The following is a 13,414-nucleotide window of genomic DNA, read 5'->3' on the forward strand; positions in this document are numbered from 1 at the left end:
GCAGAGCCCACACTCAAGGGTGTGGGTGATTATGTGGAATTCTTCAGCACAGAGCACTGGTCTCTTCTCCCCCACTTGCTCACTTGTTCACTCACGCATATTTATTTTATACTTTGTGTTATAATCCAATACACGTGATTTATTCTGTTGCCAGCTTTGGCTACTGGGAGCCCCTTCGGGCTGGTGCCTGTGTCCCTTTGACATGCCCCCCGCTCCCCAGTCATTCTTTTGTCTCTTGAGCACCTCGTTACTTTTTTTAGGGGCTTCTCAGGTGGCACTAGTGGTAAAGAACCCATCTGCCAGTGCAGGAGTTGTAAGGGACACAGGTTTGATCCCTGGGTTGGGAAGATCCCCTGGAGGAGCGCATGGCACCCCACTCCTGTATTCTTGCCTGGAGAATCCCATGCACAGAGGAGCCTGCCGGGCTACAGTCCATAGAGTCGCAGGGTCGGACCAACTGAGCGAGTTAGCACACACATCACTTTTGTTGTTGCTTAGTTGCTAAAGACTGTAGCCCACCAGGCTCCTCTGTCCATGGGATATCCCAGGCAAGAATTCTGGAGTGGGTTGCCATGCCCTCCTCCAGAGGATCTTCCTGACCCAGGGATCAAACCCACGTCTCCTGCACTGCAGGTGGGTTCGATACTGCTGAGCCACCTGGGAGGCCCCTCCCTCCTTTGCAATGCCATAGAATGCTGCAGGCTCATCTTGTATTTTCTCCTCCTCAGCCGTAAAGCAGCCAACTCTCCGAGGACCCTGGTTCCTTTTCTTAGAACCTGGGATGAACTTGCATGGAAAAGGGTGGCCACAAGCCAGTTTCTGTGTGCTGGCAGAGTGCTTCCCCAAGGCTTCCTTCCTGCCCAGCGTGCCTAGAGTCCGCGCCACCACCACAGGCGGACCCTCCGCGTGCCACGTGGTCTGAAATGAACCCCCAGCTGCCAAGACCTCTGGGGCTGGGAGTCCAGGGCCCCTCCTGGCGGCACTGGGCAGTGACAGGAGGCATACATCCCACTCTGTCCTTTGTGGCATCTTTTTTTCTTTTTTAAATGGAGAGTCTTTAAAGAATTTTCTGTTGATTTTTTGGCTGCGCTGGGTGTTCGTTGCTGCGCGTGGGCTTTCTCCAGCTGTGGTGAGCGGAGGCTTCTCTTCTCGCCTAGCCTGGGCTCTGGAGCGCACAGGCTTCAGTAGTCGTGATGCATGGGTTTAGCTGTCCCACAGCACGTGGGATCTTCTCGGACCAAAGATGGAACCTGTGTCCCCTGCATTGTCAGTTCAGTTCAGTCGCTCAGTCGTGTCTGACTCTTTGCGCCCCCGTGGACTGCAGCACGCCAGGCCTCCCTGTCCATCGCCAACTCCAGGAGTTTACTCAAATTCATGTCCATTGAGTCAGTGATGCCATCCACCCATCTCATCCTCTGTCGTCCCCTTCTCCTCCCACCTTCAATCTTTCCCAGCATCAGGATCTTTTCAAATGAGTCGGCTCTTCGCATCAGGTGGCCAAAGTACTGGAGTTTCAGCTTCAGCATCAGTCCTTTAAATGAATACCCAGGACTGATCTCCTTTAGGATGGACTGGTCAGATCTCCTTGTGGTCCAAGGGACTCTCAGGAGTCTTCTCCAACACCACAGCTCAAAAGCATCAATTCTTCGGCTCTCAGCTTTGCATTGTCAGGCAGATTCTTAACCGCTGGATTACCAGGGAAGTCCACTTTGTAGTATCTTGAAGACTGAAAATAATATTCTGAATTGTTCACAATAGCGCCAAATGGGAAACAACCTGAATGTGTCTCAATGGTAGAATGGATCAAAGAGTTGTGATATATTCCCTGAAACAGCCATGAGAGTAAGCCAGCTGCAATCCCAGTGAACATGTGGGTGAGGCTGGAACCCCTGACAGAGCAGAAGAGGGGACTTGGGACTCAGGGCCTGTGACGTGGTTCACAGTGGGCAGCACACCTTGCGGTTCAGGGCTGTGCATTTCTGAGCTTCCAGGAGAAAGAGGGGTGCGGGAGGACCGTCAGGACGTGCCTGGGGCTCCCCTGGGGCTGGCCTGGACTGTGCACAGACGTGGGCAGAATCTGGACAGCTGGCCCCATGTGGCTGCAAAGCAAGGAGGGTCCTCCTCTCTCAACCAGAGTCAGCAGTGGGTGGGCTTCAGGGCAGACCTGGGGCCCTGACCCAGTTTCCCCCCCAGCTCTTATGGCTGCCCTCCTTGGCGGCCCTGTCAGATCCGGGCTGTGGCTGCCTGGTTCTGGGCTCACACCTGTAGCAGAGGCCAGGAGGGCATGAGGTTGGGCTTCCCCGCAGGCCCGACCCCTGAGACACTGGCGAGCCTAAACCCAGGATCCCGGGTGATTCAGGGCCGACCTCGGCGGCTCAGGGGCCAGAGCTAGTGGCTCTGACGGCGGCTGGTTGTGTCCAGACAGCCGAGCTGATGCAGCGGTGTGCGGAGAGGCGCCTCCAGGAGGAAAAATCCATGAAGGAGCTGGTGGAACAGGTGATGGAGACGCAGAAGAACATCAAGGTGGCGCAGACCGAGCTCCGGAAGGGCCGCCAGCGGATAGGTAGGGGGTGGGAGGGGCGCCGTGCCCTCCCGGGAGCTACCCCGGCCCCCAGGGCTGGCCGGCTGCTCGCCAAGCCCCTCAGCACCCCACTCGGCCACCAGCTCAGGAGGTGACGGAGAAGAACCGGGAGCTGCTGCAGCGCAGCGCAGAGGAGGCCAAGGAGGAGCAGAGGCGGCGCTGCGACCTCGTCTCCCAGCTGCGAGCCCTGGAGTCTCAGCCCACGCGCAGGGGCAAGCTGGTGGACTTGACCCAGGTGAGGCCGCCGCCTTGGGGCCCACGCCCGTCCGGCGACCTTGGAGGGGGGGCGCTTCCCCACCTCTTCCTGGGTCTGGCGTCCTGCAGAGGGTGCACCCACGACTCCCACCAAGGCCAAAGGCGGTCTGGACCCCAGCCGGGGTCCACCCAGCCACTCACGCCCAGCTGCCCCCTGCCCGCTGTGCCGGAGGACCCGGTCCGGGGAGGCCTCTGCCACCCCCGGGGGCCGGCCAGGCAGCTTCATGGATTTGTGCGTTGAGGGAGCTCCCGGGACTCACTAGACCCATGTGGCAGGTGCGCTGGAGGCTCGGCGTGGGTGCTAGACGGGCAGGGGGCTGAGATGGGCAGCAGCTCCTGGGGGCCTGTGTGGGAAACACCGTGAGAGGCCAAGTTGGCACGCGGGGATGGGCCGGGGGTCAGGCCTGGTCCCAGGCTGTGCAGAGTCTGACAGACACTCTGCCTGGGCCCCCAGGTCCTGGCTGGGGAGACAGGGCTGAGTTCCACCAGGGCGCTGCCAGGCCCCCAGCTGAGCTGTCCCCGCGCAGGTCGAGGGCTGCGGAGGGGGCCTAGGCGGGAGAAGCTGGACGGTAGACATCGGCACACAGGCACCACCGAGCGGACGGGAGGCCTCCTGGGCACGGGGCCAGGCCTGTGGCCTTCAGGAGGGATGATGGAGCTGGTGCAGGGGCAAAGCCAGGGGCCGGGGCTGGCCGAGAAGGGTTGGGCCTGGCTCCTGGCCTGGGGCCTCCCCCGACCCGGGTCCTCCTGCAGATCCCCGGCCATGGCCTGGAGGGGGAGATGTCAGTCGTGGAGTTGCGGGAGCGGCTGGCCCTGCTCAAGGAGACCCGGCGTCGCCAGGAGGAGGAGCGGCGAGACCAGATCATCCAGGGCAAGCGTGCCAAGAGCCAGGAGCTGCGGGACACGGTGGAGCAGGTGGCGCTGTGCCGCGCTGCCATGGGGAGGTCTGCGGCCCTGAGGTGGGTACCGGCGACCCCAGGCGGGCACCCTGGGCGGGCAAGGAGCAGGGAGCCTGCCTCCCCCCGTCCCCCACCCCCGGCCTGGTGGGTTTTCCTCTCAGCAACCCACCACCCTCCAGTCAGTTTCCTTGCAATGTCTTCCCCCCACCCAACTGTTTTCTTAGACAAGTCTCAGGCCTTCAAAAAGGGTGGCAAAAAAGCCTGCGGTGACGGCTCAGGTGAGCCGGGCCACACCCTTTAGCCCTGCCCTTTGTCTATTAATAGCGAGCCAGCTACTTAATGGGTTTGTGCAGAAGTTGGGAAGTGAGTGCTTAGTCACTCAGCCATGTCCGACTCTTTGCAACTGGACTGTAGGCTCCTCTGTCCATGGGATTCTCCAGGCCAGAATACTGGAGTGGGTAGCCTTTCCCTTCTCCAGGGGATCTTCCCAACCCAGGGATCGAACCCAGGTCTCCTGCATTGCAGGCGGATCCTTTACCGTCTGAGCCACCAGGGAAGCCCATGAATACTAGAGTGGGTAGCCTATCCCTTCTCCAGGGGAATCTTCCCAGCCCAAGAAATCGAACCGGGATCTCCTGCACTGCAGGCGGATTCTTTACCAGCTGAGCTACCAGGGAAGCCCATTCAGGTTTTGGACATTTCACTCATAAACGCTCTGGTGTGCATCTTCTGAGAAAAAACACAGTCCTTCATAACCACAGCACAATGAGCCAGCTAGAAACGAGCAGAGACACCCAGCGCCATCTAAACACCCTGCCCCTGGTCCCCTCTCTCCAGGGATCCCAAAACTGTTCACTATAGCTTGGAAAGACTGAGTAGTATAACTTTTTCTTTTTAAACTAGGACTTGGAGGGGGGGGTGTCACCCGTAGCATCTAGTTGTCAAACATCTCTTTCAACGGAAAGCACGTGGACACACACACTCACACCCGTTCTGTTTGGGGAACACTGTGGTGACTTTTCTGGCCCGTGGGGCCTGGTGTGGAAAGATCTGCACAGACAGCAGAATATTAGCTGCGGTAATCTCTAGGCAAGAGCGGGGAAGGCAGGGTAAGATGAAAGGGCGGTGGCTTTTCTCATCCCCGAAAACGTGCACAGGCAAACCTGTGGAATACTCTTTCAACTGTGACATAGAAGGAGCAAAAAGACAAGAGGCGCCGGGGAGAACCCTCCCGGAGCGGTTCCCCGGGGGTGTGGGGGCGCTCTCCCCTGGCGCCTAAACCCCTCTGGTCCACCGCGGCGGGGCCCTCCTAAGCCGGCCCCTCCGCCCGCCCAGGTGGGAGGAGAAGAAGGCGCGGTGGGCGGCCGCCGGAGCGCCCTCCCAGGACGAGCGTGTGCTCGAGCTGCAGCGCCGGATCCAGGAGAAGGCGGCCGAGCGGCGCTCGCGGGCGGTCCCGGGACCCGTGCCGGCGCCGCGGGCCGTGCGCCCCAAGCAGCGGGTGAGCCCGAGGGTGGACCCGGGGGCGGACGCGAGGGCGCGCCGCGCGGGGGTCGAGGACGCCGGCGCGGGACGCGAGCTGCGGGATCGGGGGACGCGCAGGGAAGCCGCGTCCGGCTGCAGGGGAGCGCCGCGCGCCGACCTCCACCGCCCGCCCGCCCGCAGGCGCAGCTGGAGGCGCAGCGCAGGCTGGAGCTGGAGCGGAGCCGCGAGCGCTGGCTGCAAGCGCAGCAGCCCAGATGCGGGCCCGGGCGCCGCCTGGGGGCCGCCTGAGTCGCGCGGCCTCCCCTCGCCCCCACCCAGGACCCCGAGACCCCAGCCGAATGAAGACCGCGGGGCCGTGACCCATGCCCAGCTCCGCCCGTCTCCGCCCGCCCAGAGCAGGGTTGCCAAATAATAGGCGGGATGCGCAGTTATTGCGTGGGACAAACATGCTAAGAAAGTATCCGCTGGAATTCAGCTTTATTGGGGCGTCTTGTATCTAATGTGCTAAACATGGCCACCCTGGTCCAGATCCTAGCCCTTCCCTACGGCCTAGCGGTAGGCATTCTCCCCACCCGCGCCCGAGTTCCCGGAGCCCACAGTGCCCGTGGAACCCTGGAATCTCCATTCTCCGCCCGGACTTAGGTGGTCTAATCCGGGAACCCCCAAGACCGAGTATGTAGTTGTGCGGGTGCAAATTAGAAGTGGCCAGGATACTACCAACTGGCCCTTCTCGCGCCTGATCTTTTAAAGCTCAGGAGGATGGGGGGAACTAGCCAGGGAATTGGGACCTGTCCCCCACGCCCCTTCTGCTGGTGAGACCACCGGTGCTCAGAGAGGTGAAGTGAACGGCCTGGAGGCCTTTAGAGTACTTCCCAGCCTTCCCCACCCTCACCGAAGGAATGAGGTTGGAGCCCCTGGGCAGGGGCGCTGGCCCAGGGCCTGGACAGGAATGGATTGATTCCCCTGGTCCTCAGACCCCGGCCTCGGCTGCAGGTGCGTGGCTGAGGACAGGCTGGCTGAGTGAAGACCGCGCGGTGTGCTGCGGCTCCCAGGTGAGGATGGGCAAGACTGTGGGGTACGAGGCAGTAGGGTTGGGGCTGCACACTGCTGGGGGGTGGATGTCTAGGAGGGGGACCCCATACCCACATCCTCCTTGGGCCTGCAGAGAAGAGGGCACCTCAGAGGGGGGAGGTAGGACCCCAGGGCACATCCAGACCCAGAGGGTGGACATCCGAAAGTGACAGGAACAGACTAAAGACCAGAGTTCTCCCCCAATATTCTGAACTGTGTCAGAACCCCAGGACTTCCCCGCAACCCAGGCTGGTATAAAGAGGAATTTCCCACCTCCCTGTCAAATTAGAGCTGGGAGCAGATTAAATTTCATTTTTTTAAAAAATGGCATGTCTTACATCCTTTGTTGTGTCATTCAAACCCATTTCACTTGATATTGAGGGAATACACTGAAGATGACCTGTCCCAAGAGAGTCCCTCAGGCACTCGGATGGCTCCAAAAGAGGAATTGTCACCTCCTATAACTGGTAATTCAAAGGTAGGGTGGACTTCAGGACATGCCTGATCCAAGAGCTCTGTCTCCAAGCTGGTAGCAGTTCCAATCTCACAGCGTCTGGAGGAAGGGCCTTCTCTCCCTGGCAGCTCTCTTAGGAGGGAAACCTCTCTGTCCTCCAAGCCTTGAGCTCTAGCCTCACTGGATTGAACATGCTCTGCTGAACAAGTCCCTACAATGGGGGAAGGTCTGCATGGGGGCCCAAAGCAGGCCCTGTGACAAAGGCAGAGAATTTTCCTTCATCTGTCCGACTGCCTCTGGAGCAGTGGGAGAGGTGGTGCCCCAGCAAACTCAGGGTGCTATTGGGAGCGATGCTGGTTGGTAGTCCCCAGGGTCCCCACCTGCTCTCCTGGACTGGGGGGCTGCTCAGAGCGCCTTCTGAGCTTCTGGGATCTCCATTCTCTGTCCATATAGACCCCATGGAACCTGGAGGGCAGGTCTTGGGCCATCCCCTGAGTGTATGGCCTGAGGGCCTGTCTTGTGCAGTAAACGGATGGCAACAGTGTCTCCTGGCATCCATGTTCCTTGCCTTGTAACCTCCCATCAAGAAGCAGAGTCTAATCTTCCCCAGTCCTTGAATCTGAGCTGACTTGCTTTGGCCAGTAGGGTCCAGCAGGAGTGGCCGTGTGCCAGGTGACAGCCTGGACCTCATGTGGCCTTGGAGGTCCCTCTAGTTCTCCACCTGCCCAGTGTGGTCATGTCCCGGGTGGGATGGGCTTGTTGGGACGATCTGGTATTCTCAGAACAAGAGACAAGCTGGGCTCTTTTCTGGTTGCCAAATCCACGCCCAGACCCAGTTCTGGGAGCTAAACTCGAGGAAGCCACCACTAGGCTCTCTAATCCCCATTCTGACATGCAGCCCCACCAGGGCTGGCACACACCTGTGGTCAGAGTTGGGTCCTAGGACCCCCTGAGATAGGCACTGCTGTCTTCTCCATACAACAGGCCAGGGAACCCTGAGACCTGCCTGAACCCTGGAGCTGGGATTCAAACTCAGGCAGGAGGGATCCAGGGTCCGCAGTTTCTTTGACTCCGGGGAGTTGCCCGGGAGACCTCCAGCCCGCTTTCCCAGGACCTGGCTGGGCCGGAAGCCGGCGGGAGTTCTCCTCCGTCTTCAGCCCTTTCCTGACACCTACAGTCTTCAGAATAATCAAGACTCCCAGCCTGACATCCGGGCCCTCCGAGATCTGCCGCTTGCCTCCCGCGACCCCCATCGCTCCCAACCCCTGCACCCTGGCATACTGGGCAGCCTTCAGCTCTCTGGTCGTGCGCGCCCACCTTTGCCCACCCAGGCCTCCTTTTCGTGGAACTGCTCTCCTCCATTCTAGTCCTTTGGATGCTCAGCTAGCTCCCTCCGGGGAGCCCTCCGAGACGGCCCGGTTGAGTGCCTCCTCCGGCTTCCCGCAGATGGGCCGGTCTCTGCTTCTCCCGCCCGCCCTCCATCTCCGCCAGCAGCCCGATAAAGGCCCGAGATCGCGGGGACCAGCCGCGCGCGGGTTCAGGGCCTGGCGCGGTCAGGAGGCCAGACTGGAGGCGGCGGAGATCCCAGGGAACCTAGGCCGAGAGAGGGGCGTGTCCCAGCCGGGACCACGATTCCCGGGAGGCCTTGCGCGCCGAGAGGCGCCGGCCGCTCCTCTCGCGGGAAGGTAGGTGCTTTTTTTTGAGTTCGCGGGCGTGGGCGGGGCCGGAAGCAGGCGCGTTTCAAAGTGGTGATAGATGGCTTTCTTATCCAATAGGGTTGAACACAGAGCCCCCTCCACGGGCGGACCGCGGGAGTTAGGGACGGCGGCGGCCAGTAGGGACGCGCGGGGGCGGGGCCGAGGCCTCCGGAGAGGAAGTGGGTCGGTGCTGAGGCGGCGGCGGCGGCGTCGTCTGGTGGAGGTCTTCTCTGAAGCGGCTCGTGGAGGTGCTTCCCTCGCTCCAGTGCGTCGACCGCCGCGCCCGCTGAGCTTCCCCGGCGCCAGGCACGGCTCGGCTTCGCGGGGGGCGCGGGCGGCAAGGCAGCGCCGGGCGGGTTCGGGGGGTTCTTGTGGCCTCGCGCGGCCTGAGGAGGCCTCGGCGCCGCGTCCCGCGGAGCCGCCGGGGCGCGGCCGACCCCGCTCGGGCCCCGACTCACGGCCGAGAGCCTCTCCCCGGGCCCCGCGCGGGGGCCGCACGAGCCTGGCGCGGGCGCGGAAGTGGGGAGGCCTCGCCGCGGGTGTCGGCCGCCCCTGGCGGGCCGCAGCCTGGGCGCCCCGGTCTTAGCGTCGCCGGGGAAACTGAGGCGGCGGGGCGGGGAGGGGCGCGTCCAAGGTCACCCGGAAAGCCGGAAGGGGCGCCGCTCGCGGGCCGGCGCGGGCTTGCGGGGAGGCCGGGCGAGGGTTTCGTCCCCGCCGAGGCCGCCGCCTTTGTGTGCTCGCGCCGCCGCCGCCGCGGGCTGGCGAGTCGGCTGGGCCGCCGGGCAGAGCCGCTTTCAGGCTGGGCCGGGGCTGGCACGCTCGCGAGGTGGTGGGGGGTGGGCAGAGCTCAGCGGGTCTTAGGCTCCGCGCGCTGGCCGGACGCGTGGCCGCCGAGGCCTGCGGCCGAGCCCGCGGCGGGCGCCTGGAGACAGGTGCCTGAAGCCCAGGACTCGGCGCAGGCAGCTTTCCACGTCTTGACCCGTCGAGGGGAAAGGGGAGAGTTCAGAGCCTTGGTAGGCGTTTTCGTGGGGTGTTGGCTTTTATGTAACTCCAGCCCCTGCCTGTCGACTGTCACGGCCATACTTTCCTTATTCTGCGCCACTTTTTTGGAACCAGACTTGGGGTCTCCAGCTCTGTGGTCCAGCTTAGGCTGCCTTGGTGTCGGAAAGACTGAAGCGGTCTGCCCAAGGTCACAGCCTCGGTTCCCTGACTTCAGAACTAGACCTTTGAACTCAGTGACCAGGAGCTTGGGGCCCACTGATTATGAAAGATAGAAAAGTTGAAGGGAATCGTTTGGCTTTGTTTTTCTGGCAATTTGTTGTTTGAGGGGCTGGGGTGGTTTTCCCTGTGAGTTTGGGAGCATTCAAATAGTGCTGCTGTCTGTATGGGCTGAACTTAAGCTTCCAACTTGGACTCAAATCTTGCTTTGGTACAGTGTTTGTAAACTTTTTACAATCAAGACTCTCCTCCATCCCCAGTCTTTTTTACATTGTTTTCCTAATTGTTCTAACCGAACAATTGTTTTCACCAAACAGTTGTTCTCTGCAGAATGTTAATGCTGCCTTCCTACTGTATGCTCTTTTTATGAGCTATATGCATGTTTATGCTTTGTACGTAAAAAGAAGGGGCTTCCCCCCGCCTTTTAAGAATTCATACATTAATATTTTAAGTCATCACATTTTGAGATCTTCTGTGTGCCAAGCTTTTTCTTAAAGAAAAATAGGCGTGGTGCAGGCCCTGGTGGAGCTAAGGACCAGAGTGGAGAGAATGAGGGGTATTCCCCAAGGTTGAAACACAAGATGGGGCTGGAGAGGTAACGGGAGCTAGAATACAGAAGGTCGGTGGTGCGCCTCCACAATGAGGAATTCAGGGTTTATCTTAAGACCAAGTGGGAAATCACTAAATTGAGTTCTAAGGAGGAAACTTAACAGGGTTAGATTTGCGTTTTAGAAAAATCACTGTTCTATGGGAATGATGGTTAGAAAGGTGGACAAAACTAGTTGCTTCGGGACCAGTTAGGAAGAGAGGGAAGGGTAGCTCGGACCGGGGTAGTGACTGGGGGCTTCCCGGCTGGTGCGAGTGGTCAAGAGTCCGTCTGCCAACGCAAAAGGTGCGAGACATGTGGGTTCGATCCTTGGGTCGGGAAGATGCCTTTTAAAAGGAAATGGCAACCCACTCCAGTATTCTTGCCTGGAAAATTCCATGGACGGAGGAACCTGGCGGGCTATAGCCTGTGGAGTTGCAAAGAGTCAGACACGACTGAGTGTGGACACACACAGTGACTAGTCACTGAACTTGGTGATAGCCAGTCATGGAAGTTCTTCACTGACTTTTTACTTAAAAGCTTTTAGCAAAGTCCGTGTCTGGGAGTCTATACCCTTGCCAATTTCTGGGAAAGACTTGGGGTGCTACTCGATGAAAATATGTGCACAAGTTGGTTGGTTTGTATGTGTTGTGTGTGTGCGTGTTTATGTTACCCATGTCTTATTCTGGAATGATTTAAATGTACATTTTTCACTATCCCCAAATTAGGGATTTTTGAGGGATAAGATGGCTCCTGTACAATGTTACAAGGTTGACTCAGTTACTGAGTGAGATATGAATCATGTGTGCTTTTCTGACTTATCTTTCCTAAATAGCTTGTTTCTTAGAAGAACTTTGGGAATTTTAGAGCAGGACGTTTTGAGGTTTCCTCTCTAAGGAGGAAGGCCCAGAGCACAGATTCCACCTCAGCCCAGGGTTACAGGTCAAGTGTGAGTAAACGTAGGGTTAAGATGGAGGGTGCTGCTCCATAGGGATGGGGAATTTTCTTTGGAAGGGTTTTTGTCTGTCGTCCGCCGCCCAGGCATAACTAAGTCTTATTTATTGAATACCTCATTGTGAAGAGAAGGAAAGGCTTGGGAACATTTCAGAATGAGTATTATCAGTAGCCTGCTTGTGCAGAAGAGAAATTGTGACCGTGAGGCTTCCTGTACTCTAGAAACCACCTGGTTTCCTGCCCAGTAGGGTCCGTTAACGGCCAAATGTGCCTCCGGATAGCTGAGTAGGTTGGCTTGCTATGTAGATTTACTTGACATAGGCAAATTTAAAATGAAAGAATGTCTCCTGAATGGCCTTATTACCTGTTAATGCCATTTTGTTTGGGAATTGTAATTTTTTGCTTTTTGGTATTTGTTTATTTGACTGCACCAGATCTTAGTTGTGGCCTGAGGGATCTTCAGTTTTCGTTACTGCAGGTGAACTCTTTTAGTTGGGGCATGTGGGATCTGGTTCCCTGATAAAGGATCGAATCTGGGCCGCCTGCATTGGGAGCTTGGAAACTTAGCCACTGGACCTCAGTGAAGTCCCTGGAATCATGATTTCCAGTTGCAGGAGTGTGACTCAGATGTCTCTAAGGGTCACTCTAGGTTTGTGATGTCATAATCATGTCTACTGTTAGGAGTCTCTGCCACTTGAAAATCCACCCTGCCCGGTAGTTTTGGTTAGCTCCATCTTACGGATCCTGAAGCACAGGAGGGACAGTCAACTTACCCACGGTCATAAAATTAGTAAGCAGACCTAGCATCTGAACCTCAGACCCCAATGTCTTTGTTCCTTTTGCTGGACTTTGTTAGTGTTTATTGTTATATTTCTTTTTCAAGGAATATTTACCCAGAAAGGGTCTAATTATAAATATTCTCGAGAAACTTAATTTTCAGTAATTGCAATGTACTCCTGAAGAGTCTAGTTGCTGTTTCTGAGTGACCCCCTCTCCCAAGAAAGTGGTCTCAGGACCTGGGCATTTTCCTGTCTGCTGCACCTCACCTCTCATTTTAACCAAACCGTTGCTGAATTCTGCTGCTTGCTATAGCAGACCAATGTAAAGTTTGCTTCTTTTCTGAACACCTTCTTGACATTTTTCAATTCTTAATTAGTATTTAAAAACTTAAGATTGTGGCCTCTTATTTTCAAATTGAAAATGCTTCAGATAGAGATGTTCTGTCCTGTTCTCCCATGATGATCTTCTAGTTTTAAATCTTCCTTTGTTTCCTGATGGTGATTGTATTTTTACTTGCAGTATAATAAGACTCCATTTTCCCCATCTTTTTTCCCACCTCAGAACACTCTGCCATCTTGAAGAATCTGCCGTCTCTTTCAAGTATTCTCATGAGGTTGGTAATTTAATTTCAGTGGAAAAAAATAATTGTTTTGCTACCACATTTGTGCCAAGTGCTGTTCAAAGAAGAGGGCATACCCTGATGGGTTTTGACATAGAGTTACGTTTAGCAGACGGAGTGCAGCAGAGAAAACTGAGGGTGAGGAGTGACAGAGAGGTAGGGAACATTTCTTGGAGGTAGACCTAGAAGAATGAGCAGTTCTTCAGAGTGGGATGGGGTAGGAGACCTTTGCAGGCGAGGTAACAGCATATATCAAATGACGGTGATAGGACTGGCATCCACAGTACCTGAGGCACGGTCAGTTCTCTGTTGGTTTGTTTTGAATAAATGTATTCAAGTGTAGCTGATTTTACTCAGTTCTGCTCTCAACAGTTGTTTGGAAGCAAGAATTAATTCCAGCAGGATTGGTATTTTACGTAACAGGTTGAATATAATGGGGCTGTTGAGTTTAGTGTGCATAATTTTATCTACAGATAACAGTAGGTAAACATAGAAAACTGAACTCAGCTGAACCAAGCCCCAAAGACCATCTACACCTCAGACACCTATCAGCTGTATCAATTCACTGTGTGTATCTTGGGCCATACCCTCTGCACATCTGATGTTACAACACCCTATTTCCCAATAACTCACAAGCTACAGACTTGGTAAAGTGCCACAGTTATTATGGCCATTTCTTAACCATTTAATCTGTCTAACTGTACTACTGCTTTTGTTAGGTTCTTACCGTGTATGTGTGTGAGATTGTCCAAGTTTTGAAGTGTTGTACCCCTAATTCCACTTTAACCCATAAACCCTATGCACTTTTTGTATGGTAG

General features: G+C 56.7%; 2 protein-coding genes across 30 annotated transcripts in view; both read left to right on the forward strand.

The window, feature by feature from the left end:
* Positions 1 to 6,613, forward strand: part of CFAP99 (cilia and flagella associated protein 99) — a 39,788-nt gene extending 33,175 nt beyond the window's left edge. For 5 of the 11 annotated variants that reach the window (XM_081579487.1, XM_081579480.1, XM_081579473.1 and 2 more), the window contains 5 exons: positions 2,422 to 2,563; positions 2,665 to 2,816; positions 3,590 to 3,795; positions 5,071 to 5,233; positions 5,398 to 6,613. In XM_081579487.1, the coding sequence (XP_081435613.1) occupies positions 2,422 to 2,563; positions 2,665 to 2,816; positions 3,590 to 3,795; positions 5,071 to 5,233; positions 5,398 to 5,505 (771 nt within the window). In that variant the 3' untranslated portion in view covers positions 5,506 to 6,613. The remainder of the gene's footprint in view (positions 1 to 2,421; positions 2,564 to 2,664; positions 2,817 to 3,589; positions 3,796 to 5,070; positions 5,234 to 5,397) is intronic. The other 6 variants (XM_081579459.1, XM_081579455.1, XM_081579520.1 and 3 more) reach the window with 4 other exon arrangements.
* RNF4 (ring finger protein 4) overlaps positions 5,691 to 13,414 on the forward strand; it is a 34,788-nt gene continuing 27,064 nt past the window's right edge. For 3 of the 19 annotated variants that reach the window (XM_081579654.1, XM_081579668.1, XM_081579564.1), the window contains exons 1-2: positions 9,101 to 9,452; positions 12,539 to 12,590. The gene's annotated coding sequence lies outside the window, so the exon portion shown is untranslated. Of the gene's footprint in view, positions 6,270 to 6,656; positions 6,767 to 8,372; positions 8,476 to 8,609; positions 8,746 to 9,100; positions 9,453 to 11,886; positions 11,988 to 12,538; positions 12,591 to 13,414 lie in introns of those variants that run through there. The other 16 variants (XM_081579604.1, XM_081579624.1, XM_081579542.1 and 13 more) reach the window with 11 other exon arrangements.

The sequence above is a fragment of the Giraffa tippelskirchi genome, chromosome 1 (assembly GCF_054371585.1).
Source record: "Giraffa tippelskirchi isolate mGirTip1 chromosome 1, T2T-mGirTip1v1.2.pri, whole genome shotgun sequence".
Lineage (NCBI taxonomy): Eukaryota > Metazoa > Chordata > Mammalia > Artiodactyla > Giraffidae > Giraffa > Giraffa tippelskirchi.